This window comes from Chlorocebus sabaeus, chromosome 25, assembly GCF_047675955.1.
Source record: "Chlorocebus sabaeus isolate Y175 chromosome 25, mChlSab1.0.hap1, whole genome shotgun sequence".
In the NCBI taxonomy this organism is placed as follows: domain Eukaryota; kingdom Metazoa; phylum Chordata; class Mammalia; order Primates; family Cercopithecidae; genus Chlorocebus; species Chlorocebus sabaeus.
In genome coordinates, this window is record NC_132928.1 from 66,570,783 (window position 1) to 66,598,033 (window position 27,251).

At 39.5% G+C, this 27,251-nt stretch overlaps 1 protein-coding gene and 1 long non-coding RNA gene across 3 annotated transcripts in view; one reads left to right on the forward strand and one right to left on the reverse strand.

Moving 5' to 3' along the window:
* The window catches only part of CCDC190 (coiled-coil domain containing 190), a 109,925-nt gene extending 86,172 nt beyond the window's left edge, over positions 1 to 23,753 (forward strand). For both annotated transcript variants that reach the window (XM_073011837.1, XM_073011838.1), the window contains 4 exons: positions 16,880 to 16,983; positions 18,023 to 18,203; positions 21,883 to 22,009; positions 22,282 to 23,753. In XM_073011837.1, coding sequence (XP_072867938.1) covers positions 16,960 to 16,983; positions 18,023 to 18,203; positions 21,883 to 22,009; positions 22,282 to 22,837 — 888 coding nt within the window. In that variant the 5' untranslated portion in view covers positions 16,880 to 16,959 and the 3' untranslated portion in view covers positions 22,838 to 23,753. The remainder of the gene's footprint in view (positions 1 to 16,879; positions 16,984 to 18,022; positions 18,204 to 21,882; positions 22,010 to 22,281) is intronic.
* LOC140710291 (uncharacterized) lies at positions 8,538 to 25,793 on the reverse strand. The gene is made up of 2 exons (XR_012091301.1): positions 25,683 to 25,793; positions 8,538 to 10,828 (listed from the first exon to the last, which is right to left on the reverse strand). It is a non-coding gene; the product is annotated as an uncharacterized lncRNA (long non-coding RNA).
* Positions 25,794 to 27,251: the final 1,458 nt, after the last annotated feature.

Below are 27,251 nucleotides of genomic sequence, written 5' to 3' on the forward strand. Positions count from 1 at the left end.
AAACAAACCAAAGTGGATGCATGTAGTGCTCCGAAGTGTGCTTCAATTACAAGTAGCAAAAAACAAAAGAAGTTCAGCCACATCCAATGTGGCCTAGGCTGTGAGGACAGGTATTAGTAAGGCCAAAGTCTGGAGCCAGATGAGGCAGAAGGAAAACGCTAAAGAGAGCCATGGAGGCTCTTTCTCTCAGTGGGAATAGGCTATTGTCCAATATTCAGACAGACAGAAAGGATAGTTCCACGGCTTAGGAAGGGACATCATCTTGACAGATAACAGAGAGAAGGAAGAACAACTCAGCTCTTGTTCACCTTCATTCTCTCAGTTAAGGATAAGAATCAGCAAATTAGGAAGTGGAAAACAAGCATTTTCAAGAGGGAATCGATGACCAAAATGAGTGAAACGATAGTAAGAAAACCCCTAGCAATTTAAAAGAACTTAAATCCCATGCCTAGGTAAATTGTATAATGACGGTCATCACAAGTCACATTTATTTGGCATTCTATGGCTTTAAAAAAGTCCTTTCCCTCTATTATCACATTTTATGAATTTAACGTCAAAATGGCTTCTAGGGTTCAGAATGAAGAGTTGACAGGAACTTTCAGGCAGAACCCTCTAGAAACAATTTTTTGACCGACAGAGAAAAGTAGTCTTTATTTCATTTTAGCAACCAAGAAGAGAGAGTTCAATCATGTGGCATGGTTTTTAATGTTTCTTAACTTCTAGCATGCAAAAAATAACTTCAGCCGAGTCATCTTAAGAAAAATGAAAACCCCCTTTAATGAAACAGCATGTTGTGGGCATTAGGAGAAGCAAATGTTACATGTAAAAGAAAGATGAAGGAAAGAAGAGACGTCCTACTTGTTGGGCCAAACAGGAGCTCACGCTCTCCTCTGACTTACCCCATTGAGGTTCATGCCCAGGGCCCAGACATTTCCAATGTTCTGAGTTTCTGCGCAAAGGTTTTAGCACACAGAGAGTGATTTAGGAGCGCCACCCTATGTCAGACTCAGAAACTACAACAAGTTTTCCCAAGGCCTGAAGAATCACTTTAACTACAAGTACTCAACTGAAATTCTGGCCATAGCCTAATTCCAAGCCTATGGTTATTTCCCTAGTCCATGCAACTGAATTCCAACACAGGTTTAATTGTCTATATTGAATGATTTTAAAAACTGTCTCTAGGCAAAATAGAATCATGAGACTGGATGGTATCATTACCATGATGTTAAGTGACAGTGAGTTCTCCTTTGACTATACAAGTGGCCTAAAGATTCAGGTGTTTCAAAGTGGAAGCCCTCTCATTCCCTAATTGTCTTCCTGTCCTTGATCATCCTCTCTGCAGTTCTTCATCCTCTCTTGGACCCTCGCCATCTTTACCGCCCATGCTTCAGGGAATAACAAAACCTGGTCCCAAAACCCTTGTTGAGTCTCAACAATTCTGCCATCTCAAGCGTCCACTGAATTTCCAAAGAATTTTCCTTGGCCCAGCATTTTCTGAATTTAGAGTCAGGGAATGATGTGCATTGGTCCTAGGTATGAGGAGAGGAAGTGGACGATGGCTGAGGGTGTGTAGGTGTTGTAAAAGGGAGTGTAATGATGTGGGATGGGCTGTAGGTGTTTCCACTTTAACACACTCTTTCCATCACATTGCTTCCTAATTTACTGAAAATGGTAACACATTTCGCTTAATCAGAAATTTTCTCCCATTAACCATACCGACTAACTTGCATATTCCTTGTAAAAACAAAACCTGCCTTTAATTCTGCTTGCAAAAATAACAATTCTGACTTTATTGTGTTTAAAGTAAATTTGGCTTCTTCTTTTCTCTGTTTTAATTATAAATGATCCCAACCATGGCAGTGCCAGAATTCCAGAATGGATGACCAAGGGCTGGAGCGGAATCCCTGGCTCTAGCACTTCTTTAGAAATTAACAGATGTGAGAAGGTGTACAATCTTAAAGGGCTCAGGTTTCTTCTCAGCAACATCTTTGAGAAATAACTCAGTAGGTGTAGTTTCTTGCCTTAGTCCATCAAGGCTGCTATAACAAGATACCATAAACTAGGCAGTTTATAAACAAAAGAAACTTATTCCTCACAATTCTGTAGGCTGGAAAGTCTAATACCAAGGTGCCAACAGTGTTTGGTGTCTGATGAAAGTGTTTCCTGGTTCACAGATGGCCATTTTCTTGTGTGTCCTCACATGACAAATGGGAGGAGGGCGCTCTCTGGGGCCTCTCTTCTAAGGCACTAATCTCACTCATGAGAGAGAGCTCCACCCTCATGACCTATATCACCTTCCAAAGGCCCCACCTCTAAATACCATCACATTGGAGATTGGGTTTCAACATATGAATTTTGGGAAGACACAAACATTTAGTCCATAGCCCCTGAACTGCTGCCCCCATGCCAAAGATGGAGCAAATGAGAATTGGATGGAAGTAAGGGGAGAGACACAGCAGTGAAGAGCACAAAAACCAGTAAATTCACCTCCAGGATGTGGTGTCGGGGAACACTCACAGGTGCTCTGCCCTGGTTGCTTCTATCCTTTAAGAGCTTCAGATTCAGCTGTTTGCATTTCCAAGCCATTCCCAGGCTTCTCTTCTTTAATAGAGGGAAGACTAAATGAAGTTTGAAGCTAAGGGAATCTTTAGTTTGCCAATTTCAGGGATTGCATCAGATAAGATGATAAAACATTGGTGGTGACATCAGATTCTCTACTTAGGGTAGTTGGTCTTGGCTCCCTTGAAGCAAGAAAGAAGGTCAGGCTTTCTGGGGAGACCTGTGGGTTTTGCTGGGGAGTGGGCACGGCCCTCCTCTCTGATACTGTTGCACCCCACACCTGGAAGATCTCTTCTATAAGGTTCACAGGTGCTGCTGGTTGGTATCCTCCCCACTTCCTTTCTCTTCTTCGGGTACCGCAGTAAAACTTGGGATGCTTTGGAAATTTTCTAAGACCCCAGTTCTTCTAAAGATGGGTTTGGGAAGAGGAAGCCTCTAAAACCCAGCTCCCAGGCATAAGAAGAGGATTTGTAAAAAATATTGGGCATAGAATGACCATGGGCTGGCTGAGTTAAAAAAAAAAAAAAAAATAGGCTGAGACAAATGGGTTAGGGATAATAAAAAAGGGAGGTACCCAGTGGCCAAAATAGAAGCATTTCATTAGCAAGTTTTTCTCCTTGAAGAGCAGACAGGAGTATTTCAAAATGATAATAGGTTGATGAGATTACAATGATTTTTTGGACTATTTTTCCAGAACTTTCTAGAGTTTCCAGAACTCTAGAAAATATTCCAGATTTCTTGCAATAAGCAAATCTCAATTTCATACTCACTAAATATTAGACATGATTATGAATAAGAAATCTTTTATATCAGTGTTTATTCAATTTATTTCTAAGTTATAATGATTTCTGTTTTCTACCTTTGATAGTAGATGGTGACAAAATTTAATTTTTCTTTGATGATGGGGACATTGGAGGTCACGGTGTTCACCGATGTCAATATAATTTTTCATTACACAATACTTATAAAAAATCTGCAGTCTGAATCCTTTTGTCACCCCTGCCACAACTAGAGGTGCATTTCCATATCAAACATTGAATTCTAAGGCTAAAGAATTTTATTTCTCAAGCAAAGACACACTATTGGAAGGTTTTAATCAATGGAATGACACAAAGATTAATCTGGTACTGTGAGAAGGGACCAAAGTAGAGAAATCAATTAGGAGTCCATTATCATGGTTTAGACATAAGGAATCAAAAGGAGGATGGCATTGATACTAAGGAAGAAAAGGAAGCAGAGGATACTGTAATGAGGCAGGCAGTTAAGAGGGCTTAGTAATGGATACATGTATCAAGGGAAACAGAGGGATCAGTGATGATGACAAGCCCAAGAATCTGGAATAATTAGGGTATCGGCAACAGAAATAAGTTAATCAAATGGCGAAGATGGTACATTAAGACACGTCATATTACTGGAAATTTTGTAATAATAGATTAACAAGACATGTTTGGTAATTAAAATAGTGTGACTCCTAGTAGTGAATACAGTAAAGATTAAGATAACAGCAATTTTTAATGTAAAAATCTACAAATTATGTATTTGTGAATATTGGAAATAAAAAGTGGGTGACACTGACCTAAAAGTGAAGGGCTTCACAGGACTTCTTTCAAAGTTGCTGTTATGGGTTGAATTGAAGACCTCAAAAAGATATGTTAAAGTCCTAATCTCTGGTGCCCGTGAATGTGACCTTATTTAGAAATATGGTTTTTGCAGATGTAATCAAGTTAAGATGAGTTCATACTGAATTAGGGTAAACCTTAATCCAATGTGATTGCTGTCCCTGTGAGAGGAGAAAAAACACAGCAACAGACACAGAGAGATGGTCACGAGAAGATGGAGGCAGAAATTGGAATTATGCTGCCACAGCCAAGGAATATCTGGAGCTATCAGAAGCTGGAAGAGGCAAGGAGAGATCTTCCTCTAGAGCCTCCAGAGGGAGCACAGCCCTGCCAACATCTTGATTTCAGATTCCTGGCCTCCAGAACTGTAAGAGAATAAATTTATATTGTTTTAAGCCACCTAGTTTGTGGTACTTTGTTATAGAAGCCATAGCAAATTAATGCAGTCCCTGTTCAGCCTTCAGAGTAGGGGAAAAGAAGTAGATGTTTAGTTTGCCAGGTGGCGTGAATATTGCAGGACTATGTCTCTATGGAGATCCACTATTGTATAAAGTTACCCATTAAACAGATGGAGAGATTAGGAGTGTATTAGTTCACATGATAACTCTGTGTACTTTTTCCTCGGTAAGTACACAAAATAACTCTGTGTACTTTTTCCTCCATAAGGGTGGCCACTGCTGTTATCTGATCACTGTGTGACTGAAGGCTGAAGCCTTATAACCAGAAATAAAGAGGCCTGTCCAACCTTCTTTCCTGGCACAAACCATCGCTGCTAGAAACAAAGCATCCTTAGCATCTCATTGCCCTTCTCTTGTCAAGGCTGCTGGTTTTCGGGAAACTGACAAGCTCACAAAGTGTTTATTTCAATACAAAATGGGAAGACAAAGGGAAAAAAGCTCAGATTTAAATAAAAAATGAGCCAGTTGAGGGAGTATAAAAGGATGGAAATGAATCAACCTACAGTGAATGTGAGATGACCACAACAAGCATGGTACACTGTGTCAACTATGGTTTCCCAACTCAAAATATTAGTAAGGCATTTGGCATTATTTTTAAAATGCTCTCATCTTTTCAGTTTGATAAGAGAAGCACTAAAGAGTACTTTAGTGTTTACTTAGGAAAATTAAAACATTGAGTGACCTAAGTTCCTAAGGAAGCTTATTTAACTTGCTTTTTTTTTTTTCTAATTAATACTTCATGTGACATACATGTATTGAACACTTCTTGTGAGCCAGGCACTGTGCTATATGCTGAAGATACCAAGAATGGTAATAAAATAAGTCCCTCCAATCAAGCAGTATGCACACCATTCGGGGAAATAGACAAACAGTGCAAGGGTACTGAGATTTTTTTAAATGGCAACATAATAATGGTTACAGTTCAAAGACTTAATGATGATGATACTAGTAATGTCAAGTGTACTATATGTTTTACATGTGTGAATTAGGGGGAAGAGAGAAAAGTATGCCTAATTACCTCTGGAAAAATAAGGTTGCCTACCTACCCTCTTGGCACACTCCTGCTTCTCCAATGGGAACAAAAGGCCGACGTAGGGAAAAGGAGCCAGGAAGAGAAAAACACAGAAGACCTAGAACTTTGAGAATTCATACTGTCTATGGAGAAATGCAACAGTGCAGGAAAAAGGTGTGGAAAAGTGTGAGAGATGAGGCAGGGGCCAGATCCTGAAAAATCTTTTGTTGGTATCATTCTCTGAGCCAGTTTTCTTCAAACTCGTTTTCATAAATAGATGAGGCAGGGAGGAGCATTTTGAATTCCTCTACAAGAATGTATGAATGCAAGTGCATTTAATTCATTTCAAATATAATCTTTAAAAAAATAGCATTGGCATATTCTGACTGTTTGTAGAATCATCTTTTAAGGTAGTACTGCCACATGATTTTAAACTTTGCATTTTCACTTATATTTATAATAATGTTTGTACCAATTAAATTTTATTTAAGTGTAGCCTATTGAATATTAAGGGTACTGAGCATCAAACTAATCTTTTTTTTTTTTTTTTTGAGACGGAGTCTCGCTCTGTCGCCCAGGCTGGAGTGCAGTGGCCGGATCTCAGCTCACTGCAAGCTCCGCTTCCTGGGTTTACGCCATTCTCCTGCCTCAGCCTCCCAAGTAGCTGGAACTACAGGCGCCTGCCACCTCGCCCGGCTAATTTTTTGTATTTTTTAGTAGAGATGGGGTTTCACTGAGTTAGCCAGGATGGTCTCGATCTTCTGACCTCGTGATCCGCCCGTCTCGGCCTCCCAAAGTGCTGGGATTACAGGCTTGAGCCACCGCACCCGGCCGCATCAAACTAATCTTAGCTCTCTATCTTTATAGTAGTATCTATGCCAGAGAGTCCTGGTTGATTCCTAATATAAATTTCTCCTTCTTTCAAAGTAGTGGAGTCCCAAATATTTAGAGGGGTACATGGCTGCCCAGACTCCCTTGCAGCTAGATGTGGCCATGTGAATAAGTTCAAGTCAATAAATTTTAAACAACTAGTTTCTTGTAACAGCTTTTCTGGGAAACTTCCTTAAACACATGGTGATTTTTTATATACACAGGTGATTTTAAACATACATCAGATGTATTGTTTAAACATTCCATGTACTTACTGATTTCTAATTGAATCTATCAATTATTAATAAACATAAATAAGTAAAGAAACATTTTCCAATGCGATTCTAGATGTCACTTTTTTCTTAGAGTTATTTTAATTTTCACTTTATATATTTCAAGTCCATGTTTTGGGAGTAATATTGAAATATTTTAGATCATCTCAGTAACTGTGATTTAACTGAGAAATGCCTTATGATTTCATTGTTTTCATTTGCATTTATATTCATAACCATTTTGGTATAAAGTAGAGCTTCTTTTTTTAAATTTCAGTCTGACAAATCTTGACTTTTAATTTATATATTTAGTTATTTATATACATAATTACTGATACATTTGGACTTAAATTTCTGTCTTATTTTGTACCTTCTATCTTTCTCCATTTTCAGATTTTTTTATCATTTCAATGTTTGTCTCTTGCTAGTTTGTAAGTCATATCCTTTTATTCAATCCTTTTAGCTGTTACCCCAGAAATGACATGCAGGGTTTTTTTCCATAAGTTATTGTGGTACAAGTGGTATTTGTTTACATGAGTAAGTTCTTTAGTGGTGATTTGTGAGATTTTGGTGCACTCATCACCCCAGCAGTATACACAGCACCGTATTTGTAGTCTTTTATCCCTCAGCCCTTTCTCACTCTTCCCCACAAGTCCCCAAAGTCCATTGTGTCATTCTTATGCCTTTGCATCCTCATAGCTTAGCTCCCACATATCAGTGAGAACATATGATGTTTGGTTTTCCATTCCTGAGTTACTTCACTTAGAATAATAGTCTCCAGTCTCATCCAGGTCACTGCAAATGCTGTTAATTCATTCCTTTTTATGATTGTGTAGTATTCCATTATATATACATACCACAATTTCTTTTTCCACTCATTGACTGATGGGCATTTTGGGTTGGTTCCACAATTTTGCTATTGTAAATTGTGCTGCTTCAAACATAAGTGTGCAAGTATCTTTTTCGAATAATGACTTCTTCTCCTCTGAGTAGATACCCAGTAGTGGGATTGCTGAATCAAATGGTAGTTCTACATTTAGTTCTTTAAGGAATCTCCACACTGTTTTCCATAGTGGCTGTTAGTGGCTGTACTTGTTTACATTCCCACTAGCAGTGAAGAAGTGTTCCCGCATCCATGCCAACATCTACTTTTTTTTTTTTTTTTTTTTTTTGATTATGGCCATTCTTGCAGAAGTAAGGTGGTATCGCATTGTGGTTTTAATTTGCATTTCCCTGATCATTAGTGACGTTGAGCATTTTTTCATATGTTTGTTGGCCATTTGTATATCTTCTTTTGAGAATTGTCTATTCATGTCCTCAGCCCAATTTTTGATGGGATTGTTTGGTTTTTTTCCTACTGACTTCAGTTTGTTGTAGATTCTGGATATTAGTCCTTTGTCAGATGTATAGATTGCAAAGATGTTCTCCCATTCTGTGGGTTGTCTGTTTGCTGACTGTTCCTTTTGCCATGCAGAAGCTCTTTAGTTTAATTGGGTCCCAGATATTTATTTTTGTTTTTATTGCATCTGTTTTTGGGTTCTTGGTCATGAAATCCTTGCCTAAACCAATGTGTAGAAGAGTTTTTCCAATGTTATCTTCTAGAATTTTTAGAATTTCAGGCCTTAGGTTTGAGTCCTTAATCCATCTAGAGTTGATTTTTGTATAAGGTGAGAGATGAGGATCCAGTTTCATATTCCTACATGTGGTTAGCCAATTATCCTAGCACCATTTGTTGAAAAGGGTGTCCTTTTCCCACCTTGTGTTTTTGTTTGCTTTGTCAAAGATCAGTTGGCTGTAAGTATTTGGGTTTATTTCTGGGATTATTCTGTTCCATTGGTCTATGTGCCTATTTTTATACCAGTACTACACTGTTTTGGTGACTATGGCTTTATAGTATAGTTTGAAATCAAGTAGTGTGATGCCTCCAGATTTGTTCTTTTTGCTTAGTGTTGCTTTGGCTATGCAGGTTTTTGTTGTTCTATATGAATTTTAGAATTTTTTTTTCCTAATTCTGTGAAGAATGATGGTGTTTCTCTCTCACAGCTCTTAAGATTCTTTCCTTCATCTTAACTTTGGATAACCTGATGACAATGTGCCTAGGCAAAGATCTTTTAGTGATGAATTTTCCAAGTGTTCTTTGTGCTTCTAATATTTGGGTGTCTAGGTCTCTAGAAAGGCCAGGGGAGTTTTCCTCAATTATTCTCCTGAATATGTTTTCCAAGCTTTTAGAATTCTCTTCTTCCTCAAGAACACTGATTATTCTGAAGTTTGGTCATTTAACATAATCCCAGATTTCTTGGAGGCTTTGTTTATATTTTCTTATTCTTTTTTTCTTTGTTTTTGTTGGATTGGGTTAATTCAAAGAACTTGTCTTCAAGCTCTGAATTTCTTCTACTTGTTCAATTCTATGGCTGAAACTTTGCCGAGCATTTCACATTTCTAAAAATTTGTCCAAAGTTTCCTGAATTTTTTATTGTTTTTTGGTTAAGCTAGCTATTTCCTTGAATATTTCTTCCTTCACTTCCAGTATCATTTTTTGGATTTCCTTGCACTGGGCTTCGCCTTTCTCTTGTCTCTCCCTGATCAGCTTAATAACTAACCTCCTGAATTCTTTTTCAGGTAATCAGGGATTTCTTCTTGGTTTGGATGCATTGCTGGTGAACTAGTATGACTTTGGGAAAGTGCTGAAGAGCCTTGTTTTGTCATATTACCAGGGTTGGTTTTCTGGTTCCTTCTCATTTGGGTAGTCTCTGTCAGAGGGAAGGTCTAGGGTGGAAGCCTGTTGTTCAGATTCTTTTGTCTCACGGGGTGTTCCCTTGATGTAGTACTCTCCCCCTTTTCCTATGGATGTGACTTCCTGTGAGCCAAACTGCATTGATTGTTGTCTGTCTTCTGGGTCTAGCCACCCAGCGAGTCTATGCAGCTCCAGGCTAATACTGGGGGTTGTCTACACAGAGTCTTGTGATGTGAACTGTCTATGGGTCTCTCAGCCATGAATATCAGTGCCTGTTCCAGTGGAGTGGCTGGGTGCACTGGACCGAGTGAGGGTTCTTAGCTTTGGTTGTTTAATGCTCTATTTTTGTGCTGTTGGCCTCCTGCCAGGAGGTGGTGCATTCCAGAAAGCATCAGTTGTGGTAGTATTGGGAGGAACTGGCAGTGGGTGGGGCCCTAGAACTTCCAAGATTATATGCCCTTTGTCTTCTGCTACCAGGGTGGGTAGGGAAGAACCATCATGGGGGAGTGGGGCTAGATGTGTCTGAGCTCAGACTCTGCTTAGGTGGGTCTTGCAGTGGCTGCTGTGGGGGATGAGAGCGAGATTCCCAGGTCAACAGAGTTGTGTACCTAGGATTATGGCTGCCTCTGCTGAGTCACGCAGGTTATCAGGGAAGTGGGGGAAACCCAGCAGTCACAGGCCTCACTCAGCTCCCACACAAACTGAAAGGCTGATCTCCCTCCCACCGTGCCCCTGCAATAGTCCCGAGTCTGTTTCCAGGTGGAGGCTGTAACAGGGTTGAAAACTTGCCCCAGGCTACCGGCTGCAAAAGAAAAGGGCTTGGTTCATACCCCACCTGTGGAGTCTGCACAACAGATTTGCACCCTTCCCTGAGTTCTGACCAGCAGGCGTCTTGCCCGAACCAAACTGTTAAAAAGTTCAGTTACATATTTCCCTCTCCCCATGGAGTTCCACCCCATGCTCCTCTGGTCACCCTCCTGATGGATACCCATGGTGCCAGGCAGGAATGGCCTGCCAGGAGATGCAGTAAGCCCCCAGGACCTCTCTACCACCTCCTCCACCCTTGTATTTCGCTCGGCTCTCCAAATTGACTCAACTCCAGGTAACTTTTCCCACAAAGAGGCCTTCAGTTTCTCCAGGGTGGGTGTGCATTTGGGAGAGGAGGGTCTCCCTTTCCCAAGTCCACAGTTGGGACACTCACAGTATTTGGGGTATCTACCGGGTCCTGCAGGAGCAGTCCACTTCCTCCAAAGGGTCTGTGGGTCTCTCGGGATTGCTGGTTTGTTCTTGCAGTTGATCTGGAGCTAAAATTCACAATTAACAACATGAATCTTAATCTATGAAAGTATAATGTTAATGTCTTTACCTTTCTCAGAGCAACAAAAGAACCTCAGAACAATGAACTGTTCTTCTTTTTTGAAAACTCTGTGCTGTGTTACTTTGAATTAATCTTTTCCAAGTCCCAGTTTTATACATTCAATATTCATTTAGATGTACCCACATGTTTACCACTTTCTTTGCCCTTGATTCCTTCTTATATCTTAGTCCAAATCTAGAAACATTTCTTTCTGCTTCAAATACATCCTGCAGAATTTTATTTAGTGGAGACAAACTCTATTTTTTGTTTACTTGTCTGAAAATGACTTTCTTTTACTATGAAATTGTGGGTTTACTTCTAAAGTCTCTTCTCTGTGGTAGTGATCCTACATGTTCACCTTTATACCAACACTACACAATCTTATTGACTATAGCTTTAGAATAAGTCTTGAAATCAGATAATATTAAGTCCAACATAATTTGTTCATTCTTTTCAAAATTATTTTGACTACTCTAAGTCATTTGTATTACCATTTGAATTATAGAGTCACCTTTATTTGACAGAAAAAAAAAAAAGGGTCTGCTAGGGTTTTGATTATGATTAAATCTACAGATAATTTTTAGAAGAATTGGCAGTCTAAAATACTTAGGATTCTAGCCCATAAACATGATTTACCTCCTAATTTATTTACTTTTTTTTTTTTTTTTTTTGTGAGGCGGAGTCTCACTCTTGTCACCCAGGCTGGAATGCAATGGTGCGATCTTGGCTCACTGCAACCTCTGCCTCCCGGGTTTGAGTGATTCTCCTGCCTCAGCCTCCCAAGTAGCTGAGATTACAGGTGCCCACCACCACACCCAGCTAATTTTTGTATTTTTAGTGGAGACAGGGTTTCACCATGTTGGCCAGGCTGGTCTCGAACTCTTAACTCAGGTGATCTACCTGCCTCGACTTCCCAAAGTGCTGGGATTACAGGCGTGAGCCACCATGCCCGGTCTATTTAGGTCTTCTTTAATCTCTCTATAAAACATTTTGTAGTTCTATATTTTATTAAATGTATTTCTAAATGTTTTGGATTCATTATGATATTTTTAATTTACATTATTTTTGTTAATATATGTAAACATATTTTGTAAACTGATATATGCTAAAATCACACAAGATGTAAATGCCTTACTATTTTCTCTACAGAAAATTATGTCATCTGTGAGTAAAGACAGTTGTGCTTTCCTTTCCAGTCTGTATGTCTTTTTCTTGCCTCACTGAAGTAGCTAAGTCCTCTAGTACAATAGTAAATAGAAGTGGTAAGAGCAAACATCTATGCCTTGTTCTTATTCTTTGGGGGTGTTTTCCCATTAAGTATAATGTTTACTGTGGGTTTATTATAGATGCTAATTATCAGGTTGAAGATATTTCCTTCTCTTCCTAGTTTGATGAAATTGATATTAGATCTCGTGAAATGATTTTTAATTCAAATGATTTTATGGTTCTTGCCTATATTCTGTTAATATGGTTAAATCATGTTGATTTTTAAACATCAGATCAACTCTGTGTTACTGACAAAATAAATTTCTGTTCTTATAAATTACTTAGCCTTAGGTAATTCATTGTAGCAACACAAAACAGAATACACTGTTATTTTAATTTTTCACATGTATTAAAACTTGTTTCATGGCCCATCTGTGGTCTATCTTGATAAATGTTCATTGTGCACTGGAAAAGAATGAGTATTTTGTTGTTGGGTATAATTAACATTCTATAAATGTTAATTAGATCAAGTTGGTTGACAGTGTTGTTTCAATTTCCTTTAGCCTTACTAATTTTCTCTATACTTTTTCAATAACTTATTGAGAAAAGGATGTTGGAGCCACTGACAATAGCTGTGGGTTTGTTGATTCCGCCATGTAATTCTATTCATTTTTGCTTCCCATATTAGGTGCAAAATATTATGGATTTTATTATGGAATAATTAATACCTTTATTATTAAGAAATTACCCTCTTTATCCCTATTAAATTATTGACTCTGAATACTATTTTATTTGGGATAAATATAGCTGTCTCTAATTTATTTAGTGTGATCATGGTATATCTTTTTCTATTCATTTACTCTTAACCTATTCATTTCTTCATATTTTACAAAAGTGTTTTCGATTTGTTTCTTTGTCAGCATGATATAGTGTGGCCTTGTTATTTTATTTGATCTGAAAATTTCTGCCTTTTAATGGGGCACTGAGACCATTTACATTTATTATGGTTCTTAATATATTTGGGTTTAAAATCTATCATCTTGCCATTTATTTCTTGTTTATTCATAGTTCTTCTATTTCCTCTTTCCTATTTTTCTGCTTTATTTCAAGTTTAGTATTTTTTATAATTCAATGTTATCTTAGTTGTTGATTTATTATAATTCTTTGTTATATCATTTTAGTGGTTGCTTTAGAGTATAGAATATACAGCTTTAACTCATTACAGTCTACCTTCAAGTCATAATGCTGCAAATATAAGAACCTTATAACAGTAAACTTCCATTTATTCTCACATGAATTTTGTACTACTGTTCCCATGCTGTTTACATGTTTACATGCTATACATCTCACACTACATTTTTTGTTTTTCTTTGAACAGTTAATTACATTTTAAAGAGATTTATATAACAAGAAAAATAGTCTTTATACTTGCTCATGGATTTGCTATTTCTGGTGCTCTTTATTTCTTTGCATCGATTTGGATTTCCATCAGGTATAATTTTTCTTTTGCTTGAAAAATTGCCTTTAACGTTTCTTGAACTGTAGGTCTGTTGTTGAAGAATTATTTAAGCTTCTGTGTGACTGAAAAATTATTCAATTTTCCTTTGCTCTTGAAGATATTTTTGTTGAGCATAGAATTCTAGGTTGATTTTTTCTTTCAGAACTTTAAAAGTTTTGCTCCACTGTCTTCTGGTTTTCATCGTTTTTGGTAGGAAGTCTATGTAATTCTTATTTGTGTTCCTCTAGATATAACGTATCTTTTTAAATTTGGCTGTTTTTAAGAGTATCTCTTTATTACTTTTTAAAATAATTTTATTTTATATACCTTGGAGTAGTTTAATTCATATATCTTTTGCTTGAGATACATTGAACTCCTTTTTTTTTTTTTTTTTTTTTTTGAGATGGAGTCTCACCCAGTCACCCAAGAGTGCAATGGTGTGATCTCGGCTCCCTGCAACCTCCATCTCCCAGGTTCAAACAATTCTCCTGCCTCAGCCTCCCGTGTAGCTGGGATTACAGGCGCCCACCACTACAACCAGCTAATTTTTGTCTTTTTAATAGAGACGGGGTTTCACCATGTTGGCCAGGCTGGTCTCGAACTCCTGACCTTGTGATCCACCTGCCTTGGCCTCCCAAAGTGCTGGGATTACAGGTGTCAGCCACTGCGCCTGGCCTCATTGAGCTTCTTGGATCTACTACTCTACCCTGCTAATTCTGGATACATGGGTCTCTCTGAACTTATACCTCTGTCTCCTCAAGTCAGGAACCCCTGCCTGGTTGCTCAATTCTTGTGCTGTGGTCTGGAAACCCTTTCTAGTCAGTAAGCTGTAGCAATAATAAGGAGTCCCTGGTTTGTTTCCACTCTCTCAGGGATCACCATCCTATCTGACTGATGTCCAATTTTTTTTAATTTCATGATTTTTTTCTGCTTTTTAAATTGTTTCATGTAGAAAAGTAAATCTAGTTCCCATTACTCCATCTTTGCTGAAAATCAGGAGCTAACTTTTACTGGACATCTACTATACACGAATTACTTTAAATTCATCATTTCATTCAATTCTATCAGAAAACCTATGATACAGATACTTTTAACCTATTTTACAAATAAAGAAACCAAGGGATAGGACAGGATTAATGACTAAAGTCACATATTCTATAAATGGCAGATTATTTGATTCCAGATGTGTTTTGACTACAAAAGGATGTGACTCCACGTAAAACAGAGAGAATTATAGAAAACTACATGAATGTGCATTAAAAATCTATTCTGTAAAATTTTGTTTTAATCAAAACCACTTTACTGAGCAGTTTGAACTACTTCTTTCTCTGGTGGTGGAAGCAAGGACATAATCTGAGAATGATGGTTTTACACTTCCAATCACTATCTTTGCTGATTTTCTTTCTTGTTCCTTAATGATATCCTGGGCAGATTCTACACATTCCTTGACATTTTGTTTAAAAAAAAAAATCCATTCTGCTTTGAAGCTCCAATTTCACACTAATTTAAACCCCTCTTCACTGGAGTCCAGGAGGTTTGGAGATGGGAAAGGAGGATTATCTGCTGTATCATTCTTCCTTCTCCAATCCTTGGAGTGGAAAAGGCATGATCTTTTTGTATACTTCCTCTCCCTTGTCTTTTCAACACTAACCATTTTAAGGTCATGGGCTAGGAGAGAATAGAGGAGGCAGAGATCTTCCTATGTAACTGCCACATTTGTGATGCTAAGGCACGACTGGCATTTTCCTATCTATTCTTGTGTTCCCATGTTCCCATAGATAGATTTTCCTGTCTATTCTTCATGTTCTCATGTCCTCTGCTTTTGAGATGTGTGGTTTTATGAGGGAGTTCATCTTCATTCAGATCCCTTCTGTCTCTGCCTCCTTCTGGCCCTGCCTGTGATTCCATTTCCCCTCCGGATGAAGCACTGCCTTCCAAGAAGAGCAAAGTGATGACTATACCATGGTTTCCGCCACCTCATATAATCCCTCTGCTCCCTCCCATGGAGCCAGGTCCTCTCTGACATTCTCAGAGGGCTGAGAGTAACTAGGATGGCTTTGACCACCATTCTTTTCCTAGGCACTCCACACTAAGGCTCCTTCTTGCCCTTCAGTCATAGATTATTTCTGCAAGGCTTTCCTCTTCAGTTCCCTCTCAAAATGACATGCAGGAACCAAGCTTTTCTAAGAAATCCCTCACTATCATCAGCTATAGTGGCAACAAAGGGATGGAATGGGGACTGCTCTATTGTTCTGCAGTCAACAAGCCTCTAGCTGGGGGTACGATCCCAATCCCGGTCTCACCTTGTGTAGCATCTCATTCTCCCAGATAATTTTCTTGGAATCCCACCTCATTCATTTAAATTCTGGAGGTGAGGGAATTACCTCATGAGAAAGGATGGGAAAGGAACTACCTCCCACTGCGAGAGTAGCATGTTCTTCCTCCCCGCTACCCCCCATAATCTCCTTATAATTACTTATTTGCTGGACAATGATTGTGGTTAGTAGGTCCTGTGTAGCTGCCTGCGTGTCAGTAAACTCTAGGGGGATTACCAGGCCCCAGTGTTGGCAGCTCTATTTAGACTGTGGCATATCAGTGCCTCTTATTTTCAGATGAAGCTCCAAGGCAACAGTAAAAATCCCACTCAATATCTTGTTATATAAACAATGGCTCTGCTCAGCCTTCTACTGTAGCTGTTCAAAATATGCGCACAAAAGTTGATTTTAATTTTACTTTGCTTAGCGCTGCTTTCACCACTTTGAAAATCTTGATAAGCACCAAAGTGCTCTGAGCATGTGGAGAGGCCTGGAGAAGGTTACTACAGTGTGCAATAATACAAAATAAATTAACTTCTCTCCTGCACGAAGTGTGCACAGTCATGACAGAAAAAACAGGGTGCTTTCTTTTTGAGGCTGACCTGGTTTTCAAGAAGTAGGAATGAAGGTTAGGGAAGGGAGGTATGGCAAAGAGAGAAAAAAAGAAAAGGAGGGAAAGGAGGAAAGGGTGGGGGAGAGAGAGATTGAGAACACAGACACTCCTTGCTTTCATTCCTGGCTCCCATGGACACAGCCCAGAAGGAGCTCTGTGGGCCCCTCTTGGGACAGGCTAGAAGTTTTACCCACAGAGCTATTTTGAGCTCTGGCCTCTCCAGCAGGGATGAGTGCCATGGCCCAAGGAGCTAGCATTCTTGACCAGGGGAGGTAGGGAGGGACGAAGAGAGCTTTCAAGTGTATTTAACATTCTCCTCACAGCCTTCTCCAACGGGTCTCCCTCTGTCCTTTCTCCAAACACCAGACTCCTAAGTTTACTGAAGAAAAATAAGCTCATTAATCCAGACTCAGCCTAACATAGCAAAAGAAACAAGACATAGTCTGATGGTGAAAACCCTGGATTTGGAGGTAAGTTCTACTGGCCCTGTTCTTTAAACAAAAGTTTAGTCTATGCTTTAGACGCTAAAACAAGTACCTTAAAATGTATTTCTTTCCCGTGTCCTGACCTTTTCCTCCTTTTTAATGTTAAGCTTTTTTTCTGTATTATAATCACCAAAACTTTTGTTGACAGCAATCTGTTTATATCCTGAGCACATGTTGTGCTCTGAGCTCTGAGAAAAGTGTTAGAGAGACTCAAATGAGAGAAAAATGAGTCCCTACTTAGTGCTATTTAGAGGAGAAAGAAGCAGGTGTGGGCTTAGACATCAGGGTACATGGAGGAAGGAGAGCATCTAAAGTCTGAGAAGATGGGTGAGGACAAGAAGAGGAGCTTTTGCCCAATCTAAGCAGCTTCCCTGGTGTTGCCCAGACTACTCATCGTGGATGCTGTTCCACTTTGTAATCAGGATACCCCAATCTTCCGCTTTTCGAGAAAGCCCCTTGAGAGTAGGAACTGTGTCTCATTCACCATTACTCTTAGCTTTTAGCATAGCACCTGGCATGCAGTAGGATTATAGGCTGAATGAACCTATGCATATGTGAATTAATGAACTGGCAGGGTGCGGGAAGGAATGGCCACGTCCTAAGTTCCAAAATCCTCTCTAGACCTCTGAGCAGCCACTTTGGGAGCCTTTAAGAACAGTAAAAGAGGTTTTTCTTATTGGGTGAATAATGCCTTATATATGTAGGCTGCCTTTTTTCCCCAAAGAGTTGTTCTTACCCATCTCACTTGATCTTCACACAAATCTGACTGGGAGCTGTGTTGGGGGAGCCTATTGTATTGTATCACTATTTTATTGACAAGGAGGCTGAGGCTCAGAGGAATGACTACCCTCAATCCTTCTGTGTTACTCTGGAAACTCATTTAACAATAGTGTGATTTCATCTGACTAGGTACCTGTGGTTTCAGAAATACACAGGTTCAACCACTGATCTCTGATTAAAAGCTGGGGGTCAGTATCTCAGTCTTCCATTGATCAGGTTAGTTGTGATGCCTTATTGTCTCCAGAGGCACATGGTCAGGGAACAATTGTATAAGCACTTTGATTTGGAGAGGAAGAATGCCAAGCAGGCTGAAGCCAGACTGGACCACAGGCTGCAGAAACTGGAGGATATCTGCCTCTACCATGTGAAATTGCTGACCTGGGAGCAGAGGCAGCTCCAAAAAGAACTGCAGAAGTTGCAGCAAGGTAAGACTTTCAGGACTGGGGAGGAAGATGCCCCAGAGGCACAGCAGGGCAGTGGGCCCATCACTCCGCCGAGGCCCTTTCAGAGCCCTGAGTGCCAAGACAGCAAGAGCTTCTGATCAGAGCCTGGATTTTAGGCTGCCTAGCCTTCCTTGTCCCTCCCCCGTCAATTACACAGCTCCCCCCAGCAGCCTACCCGTAAGCCTTCTTGAGCTAACATGTCTCAGGCTTCCAGTCACTGCCATCATTCAAGTTAGCTCTTTCTTGCTTAAATCCTTTGTTTTCTTCTTTTAAATTTTATTTTTCATTTTGATTTTCTTTCATTATCTGGGCTGATTTGGTTTCACCCATTTTTTGATATCCGATCTTTCTCTTTTGGATCTAACAACAATTTATTGAGTAGTTACTAATGTGCAAGTCGCTGTCCTAGCCCACTTTATGAAAGTTAAAAAAGAAAGGAAAGAAAAAATGTCTCTGGAATTAGTACCTCAGCTTCCCCCAATGTCAAATAAAAGTATTTCCTACCTTATGAAGTTATTTGAGGATTCAGGGAGCACTTAGATAAAGTAAGTGCTATATAAGTGCACAGTCTTACCAATTAAAAATTGTTACACAATTGAAACCCTTCTACTGTTTTTGTTGAAAATAGTCACAGTTGTACAGTCTGTAGAAACTAGTTCTCCTTGGTTCATCATTAAAATAATTAGAATTTAATATTACTTAAAAATTCAGCACAGGAAAGAAAAATCTTGGCTCTTGAAGACTACATCCTTTCTTACTGAAGGCAAGTGCCAGAACTCAGGAGTCTGAAATGGACAGAGCATGTTCAAGAGGAAGGCCAGGTGCTATAAATGAACATAAAATATTTCAGGTCAACAGAGCTTATACATGACATAAATGCCAAGAGTAATAGCTAAATGTCTAGCCTGGGAATTCTTTCTAACCTCCCACTTTGGGTTTGAAAGATACTCTGAGCAACTAACTGAACTCCTCTGCTTTCAATTTCCCTGTCTGCAATAAATGCTTAACCAACCTAGAATTAGAGCTCACATACTGGAAAAGGGTCTTAGAAGGCATTTGGTTGATTCCCACTCTTATTCAAAAGGACACTGAAGATCAGATGGCTATTCTCAGGAGGGTGTACAAAAGGCCAGGCCCTAGTAAGTGTCTGTCCTTGCTGAGTAGAGAGTTGGATTGGACACAGTATGAATCAGGAGGTAGAAAACTTTGATTCAGGTGCTTCTGCCTCCATATCCTTTGGGAAGTCATATTCTCTCTAAGTCTCAGACTTCTTGACAGTAAAATCAGGGGTACAGGAAGGAAGCAATATGTATTAAGTCTCAATATTTCTTAGGCACTGTGCTAGGCAATAGTTTTCCATGATTCATTTAAATGAAATTGTTATTGAGATTCAATTCTATGCCAGTGAGTGGATTATTTAAGATGCATGTTGCCAGTCCTTTGAGTCAGCAGGTTAGAAATTAGGCTTAAAAATCCACATTTTTAACTGAGATGATACCAAGGCAGATTATTCTGGGACAGGTGTTTTTCAGACCAGACTTTGCAAAACAGCTACTCAGGTAGAGTCTGGAATGCAAATATGAAAAACCGTGGTCTCTGCCCTCAAGGTACTCATATTTAAATTAGAGAGTAGTTCCACTTATAAAAAATGATTATCAAAACTGCTAATTGAGTTCTTCGCAAAGTAGGGCAGGAACATAAAAAGGTTCCTGTGTCTTTCAAAGGGCTTTAGCTAAGATTTCCCAAAAGACACAGTGTGTGAGCAGAATCTTAGAGGAGGAGGAGAATGGGGAAAGGGTGGGAAGTTTGTCAGGAGGACGAATGGAATGGGGCCACTCCCGGCAGAAGGAAGAGTATATACAAAGGCACATAAATGAGCACTGCTCGCCTCAAATAGCTCAGTACTGCAGGCACGTGACATGGAAGTGGGGAAGAGGAGAACGTGTAGGTGCAGTTTTCAGAGACAACGCAAAATAGCCAATGTCTCCAATCCAATCCAATCATGAATGACTTCACAGGTCTTGCAAAAGAGTTGAGAGTTCACCCTGTAGGGTTTGAGACTGGTGAAAATTACATGCTCAAATGTTAAAAAGATCATTCTGGGTGCAGAGTTTAAGGTAAAATAGACCTCAGGCTATAGTCAGAGTAGACCTGATAGAATTACAAAGTTCAGGCCATGGTTTCAAGGCCTAAACTAGGGCATTGGTCAGGTGAAGAAAATGAGAAGATGAGCATCTCGAGATATTTAGAAAGTAGAATTGTTGGAGCTTTAAGACTAAATATATGTCCAAGGGTAAAGAAAACCAGAATCCAAAGTATATTGCCTGGTACAAAGTGGGTGCTCAAATGAGCTTGTCAAATCTGGTAACTGGGTGGGTAGAAGTACCATACCTTCACAGAGAGAACATTGGAGAAACATCAAGTTTCAAAGAAAGGATATGTTCATTTCTCAACCTATTGTCCCTGTAGGTCTAAACTTCAGAAGACAAACCTTGCTGGGAGAAGTAGCTCAAAATCCCTCAGTTTATATGGAATAGGTGAAGTTCTTACATGTAAGAGACCCCCACAAAAGACCCCAAGGAGAAAACAAAGGATGAGAAGCTCACAAAGAACTCTTCCTTGTTCTGATCACTTCACAAAGAAGCGATCATATGAAAGAGTATTAGGAGTTCATTGTAAATTCTAGGTTCCCTATCTGGTCATATTCCCTCTGCTTGGTGCCTATTAAACGAACTGTAGATTTAAAGAATTCTCTCCCATGAGCAAAACTAGTCCAAGACTTTCAACTCTCAATGACCAGTTCATGAGATGTCTTAAAAACTAATTGAGTTCTCCATAGCAGCTATGTCTGCAAGAAGCTAAAACATCAACTCAACAAGTGAAAAGTCCACTTAGTCATAGCTGGCAGTTGCAAACTCACAGTTGGGTAGGAGGTCACATAATTGCGGTGAAGGAGACAATCCACTCACACTCAGTCATTTTGTTTTTGAAAACATTGTGCTTGCCAAGTAAAATGTTCAAAGGAAACCTCCACGGGCTTAGCCAGTTTAAACCTCTGATCTTAGTGTTTCTAAATCCTCTTTAACATATACTAGGTAAACACTGGAAAACTGCTTTAAATTTTTCCGTTTCCGTCTATCACACCAGATGAACCTAATGTATAATATACACCGAGGTTTATACACATTGGTTTTCTGAAAGCCCAGTTTGCAGAATTCTTTTTCTTCTTCTTATGTTGGTTTCCTAGGGCTGCCATAACAAAGAACTACAAACCAGGTGCCTTAAACAACAAAAATATATTGCCTTACAGTTCTAGAGTCTGGAAATTCAAAATCAATATGTCAGACATGTTGGTTCCTTCTGAAAACTGTGAGGGAAGGCTCTGTTGCAGGCCTCTCTCCTTGGCTTATAGATGGCTGTCTTCTCCCTGTGTCTCTTAGTGCTCTCCCTGTATGTGTCTGTGTGTTCTAAGTTCCTTTCCTTATAAGGACACCAGTAATATAGGATTAGGACCCACCCTAATGATCACATTTTAATTTTGTTATCTCTGTAAGATCTTATCTCCAAATAAGATCCCACTCTGAGGTACTGGGGGTTAGGACTTGAAAGTAAAAAATTTAAAGACACAATCCAACTCATAACACTTCTTAATTAACTCAAGCAAAAACCATGAAGAAAAAGTTCTCCTCTTATTTGGGGAATGGAATTCAGAAGAGACCAGAAGATGTTCTCATGTTCTCACTACAGGGAGGGCAGAAGCACAGAGCCCCACAGGCTAAGAAAATGAGGTAAGAACTTGATTACTAAACTCATGGGTATGACATTAAGTCTCTCTTCCCAACTGACCTCTTTAAACTGTTTTCCTGAAGAAATGCTCCTTTCCCCTTCTTAAGTGAGACATTTTCCCTACATTGTTACCATTCAATTTCACCCGCCACCCCATTCCCACCTATATTACCTTGGCTGATACTGAAGAGGACCACATTCTAGGAAGCTGAAAGATCTAAAGAAGAGCCTCTTTATTGGTTTTCAAAGATCTTTCTTTTATCTCCTTTCTCAGAGCATTGGCAACCCGTATGACCCAAGACACATACAAAAGCAAGTCCCAGCTGCCTCCTTCACATGATCCTGGCCTCAAAGACTCCATGAAGAGCAAAGAGCAGCTACTCTCTCAAAATAACAGAACTGCCTGCTTCACGAAAGAGCAACCACAAGCCCAAGATAAAGATTCTGTGAATCCACCTAAGGACATAGACTCCAGCAAGGGCCTCTCTGTTCTATGCCAAAATCAAGAGGTTTCCACTAACACCATAGAACAAGGTCCTAGTTCCAGCCCAGCTCGTAATAGTGGAACGGCACATGCTAATAAGACCAGATCAAAAGATATTGCTGTAAAGCCAGATGGGAACACTGGAAAACAAATTCCTCCAAATCACACGGAATGTGCAGGAAGCTTCGAAGGCGAGTTCACGAAGCCAGCCTTCTTAGAGTTGCTTTCAACGGCCAGAAATGTGCATTATCTCCGGCACAGGGTCCCCCCTGAGTCTGAGAGGTTGCTTAGCATTGGGGAGGTATTTGGGCATGGGGAATCCCTGGAAGGCAGGCGAGGAGTGTGAAAATAGAGCGCTTTCTAAGTTTCTTCCTCTCTAACCATTTAACATAGCCTGATAATAACATATTCCATTATTGCTAAGGAAATGTGCTCCTCAAATGGCTATATTAAGCAATACAGAGAAAAACAAATAAACATAATTGAGTTACAATTTTATTTTAAACTTCCTATTATTTTCCGGGAATATAATATTTCTTGAATGAACAATGCTAATATATGAAAAAGGAGGGGAGGAATGAATCTTCTGAAAGTGCTTTTTAAGGGATGTGTTTATGATGTCATCAACAATATGAATATATATTGATGACTGGACTTCGGAAAACAGTAAGAGTCTTGCTTTCAGGGACTTCCTGTTTCTTCCAGGAGATTCTCATGGTGCCACCTGCTGGCAAAACGGCGTAGCTATTCTCTTTGTTTTAGTTTGATATACAGTAGTGGTAGGAATAGGAATGCGATTGTAAACATGTACTGTAACATGGTCTGCAAAGAAAACCTGCTCTTTAACCACACCCATGTGCTCTCTTTAACCACACCCATGTGCTCTCTTTGGAAGCCCTTTCCTTCTTTCCTTTATTTACAGATAGCTCCATTTTAGTTTTCACCTTCCCACTTTCAACCTGCTCATATCAAATTTTTTGAATCCTATTGAAAGAATAATGGACAATCTTTTCCCTCTCGTATCTTTTAGAATCAAAAGATTTAAAAAACTTTTAATCATCTCCCAACATGATGTCAAATGCACAGCAGACTCTATCAAAACAATTTCACTGTAAAATGAGAGGTACTAACATTGTTAACAAGTTATAGTTTCAAGTAAGCCTCTATGACTTGGGCTACATTGTAAAAGAATCGATTAGATTTTGTTTCCCATTCAAGGGATCCAAATATCACACTAAAAATAAGTAGTATCATAAGTCATCAGGAAACAATAGCTTTTTGTTAACGCATTTAAACTTATTGTCTACCTAATGAAGTGTAGAATAAAATCATCACCACTTTTATCTATACTGACTTTATTAGGAAAATCATCTTGCACCATAGGTCTCAAAGAAATCATGCCTCTATGGTGGATAAATTCAAATCTTCAGCCCAATAACAAACTTTAATTCCAGAAGTATAAACTTGAGGGCCTATTTCATATCTGGCATCCATACTTGATGTAACCCAGCCTGGGATATTTTGATGAAACAAGGTTATTTAGCTCAGAAATGATAAAGGACCCCAACCTACTAATATAACAAAGGGCCTGCAATGAAGATTAATTCATATTTAACTTATAGTTCATTAAATATAAATTTGAAATACATTTAGTTTGAAAACATTTCATTTAATTCAGATTTAGAATTCCTTGTGTTTAAAGATAGTAATTCCTAATAGCTCCTATTTTTCAGTACCTCCCCACATCCTGACACATTCCACACAGCATGCCAACTGATCCTCAAAACAATACTGCAAAATAGTTTTCTTTATCCCCATTTTACAGATAAGGAAATTGAGGGAAGAGTGGTGGCAACTTGCTAATAGATGGCAGTCTAGCATTTGATCTCTCCTCTACTCAATTTCCTTGCTCACGCTCTTTCATTACACCACACTACCACCTATCTGAAGACAAAAGCTTAGATCAAACATGTGAGAGTCAGTTTCATTAGCCCAGCCTCTGGCCTTCAATGGGGAGACAATACTTTATAGTGAAAAGAACACAAGAAATCTGCTACTTCCAAGATTTTCTTCCATGAAGCAAAGCAGCAGACGAAGGTAGGCCATAGGTGACAGAACTGATTCACGAAAACTTAACTTTTTTGCACCAGCCATGCTTGGGCCAACAGGAATAGGCATACGACAATTAGAGAACCCCTTTGTAAACTGCACAAGCTCTTTCCTAAAAGTTCTTTCTTCTTGTCTTCTACGCAAGCCTTGCCTATCGTCATCACAATTCTCCCTCAAGGCTGAGTCCTGAGTGAATGATTTGTCACTACTAAGTGGGTCTTTTCACTGTACTAGCTATCACAAAGGGAAGGGACCATCACAAGGCAGGAGGGAGCCAGCCTCAGCCCAGACCTCTGTTCCACTTAGTTCCATGCCCTCTGCTCCAAGTCCACCTCACTCCTGCCATCTACAGAAGTGAACATTCTGTATGTTCCTCCTTGCTGTCTTGCTTGTGTCTTCATATACATCTGACAGACCCAGATCTGTCTGCACTTTTAAAATCAATATTTTAGTACATCCTGTTTTAAATATGCCATGCATTGCCACAAATTATACATTTAAAAATCTTCTAATCACCTAGATTTTATCTTCTTATCATTTAGTCTAATACATTTTCCTTCTTCAATACAATGGATGTAATACTCTGATTAGTACAACGTAACACAATCAAAGAGAACGCTGCTGCATGGAGCCTTTCTTGTGTAACTCATTAAATTCTAAAGAACAGTTTAAATCCTTAATCCTCACACGGCACATGGTGCTCTAGGATGGCTTGCTCTCTACTAGGCACAGTCACTGTGCTTATACCAGTAGTTCTCAGCTAGGAGCAAATGTGCTCCCTGCCCCCAAAAAACATCTAGCACTGTCCAGAGGTATTTCTGGTTGTCACAACTGAGGTGAGGGGGCTGCTACTGGAGTCTAGTAGGTAGGGACCATAAATTCTATAATACATGGAGCAGCCCTCTAAAACAAAGAATTAACAAGCACAAAACATCAATAGTGCCAAGATTGGAAACTCCACCCTGTACATTACATTAAATATTCACAAAACCTTCTGAGATAGAAAATCAGGGAGATACTTGCTGCCATTTTACAGATAAGGAAACTGAGGCTCATGGTAAGTAAAATAGCTTTCTCCATACCAGAATGTGGATGAGGAACGAAGACCAGGATACTCTTTTCCCATACTCTCCTCTCAAAGAAGATGGGGAATGACACGTGTCTGATGGCTCCTGCCCTCGTTTTCAGTTAAGAAATGCTTTCAACCCTACAAATACAAATCTTTAACATTCAAATTAGTGACAAATGGTTAAAAGGGATAATTTATACTTCAATTTTGAGGAAACATTTTTATTGCATTCATCCATTCATTCATTCAGAGATGTACTGGGGACAGATAATCCCTTCCCCGTTTCCTCCCCCATGAGGAAGAAGGAGCTTTTGACTTGTTGCCTCAACTCATTCAATGGGAAGAGATTCCATTTCTCACCTAGAGGCAGAGGCAGCTGGAAACGCCCAGAGGTAGAGACTCAGCCTCTCACCCAGGGTCCCCAGGTTCTGGAGGCTACTGAAGAGCACCCGGAAGGATCTCACAATCCTCAGTGTGGGAGGAAGGTTGGGTAAGTTGTTACCAGGAACACTGGAGGGACCAGCTCCTCTCAAGGTGAAATGAGCCTTGAAGGAAGGGCAGAGGAAATCACTGTTGGGCAAGTGTTTTGCCCTCACACCAAGAATACCAGGAAAGCAGAGGGCACCAGTCCAAACAGATGTCAGCAGCCCTACCTCACCACTGACAGCCAGAATAGCAAGCAACCATTGCAAAAAAAAAAAAAAAAAAAAAAGGGGGAGGGGGAGGAGCCAGAGGTGTGTGAACAGTTGCATGAACCAACTCATTCCCTCACCTCCATCCACACCTGCTGGATCAGGCACTCAGGCACTGAAGACAGAAGAAGGGAGAGCGGGCAGCCAGGTCCTCCTCTTCTGCCTGAGGCCACTGCAGTAGAACAGAAGTTCCACCAGGTGGGGAAGGAAGACTGTAAACTGGACAAGAACCATAAGTAATAATAACCTAAATGCAGTTAAATGAATATCTACTGGCAATAAAACTTTTAGAACAGAAGTGCATGGAAGTTATCAGATCAGACTGAAGTAATATTAAGCAAAGTTGGTCACAGTTATTGGGGGTAAGAAGAGATAACCATTCCATGTTTATACCTCACCAAACTGAGATTTCTCAACCTAATCTATATAGAGATGCATTGCACTGAATTACACTGACTATAAGAAGCACAGGTCTTTATTATATGGTCCTCATCTCAAATGTGGCTTGGGGCATGTGTGGCCCCCTTAAGATTTATAGGAAAAAAATGTTTGACATAATTAGGCATAATGCAAACTATCCCCTAACTTTTCCACCTTCCCACCACTATTGTGAATATGTTGCTGCTCTATGTCCTAATAGTAGGCATCATTAAAAATTGTAAGCAAAATTTAATGTAATTAGTTAAATTATTTTGAACTACTCAAGTTCAATCCCGTTGAACTGGTTGCATGAAACTGGGCAATGAGGAAACCTTCCTGGTAAAAGGAAAACACATATAAATACACATACAAAGACTCCAAATACACATAGCACATTTTGGTTAGAATCAAACTGAATACTTGCATGGACCCTTTCAACTCAAAATTATTAATAAAACTAAATCTTACAT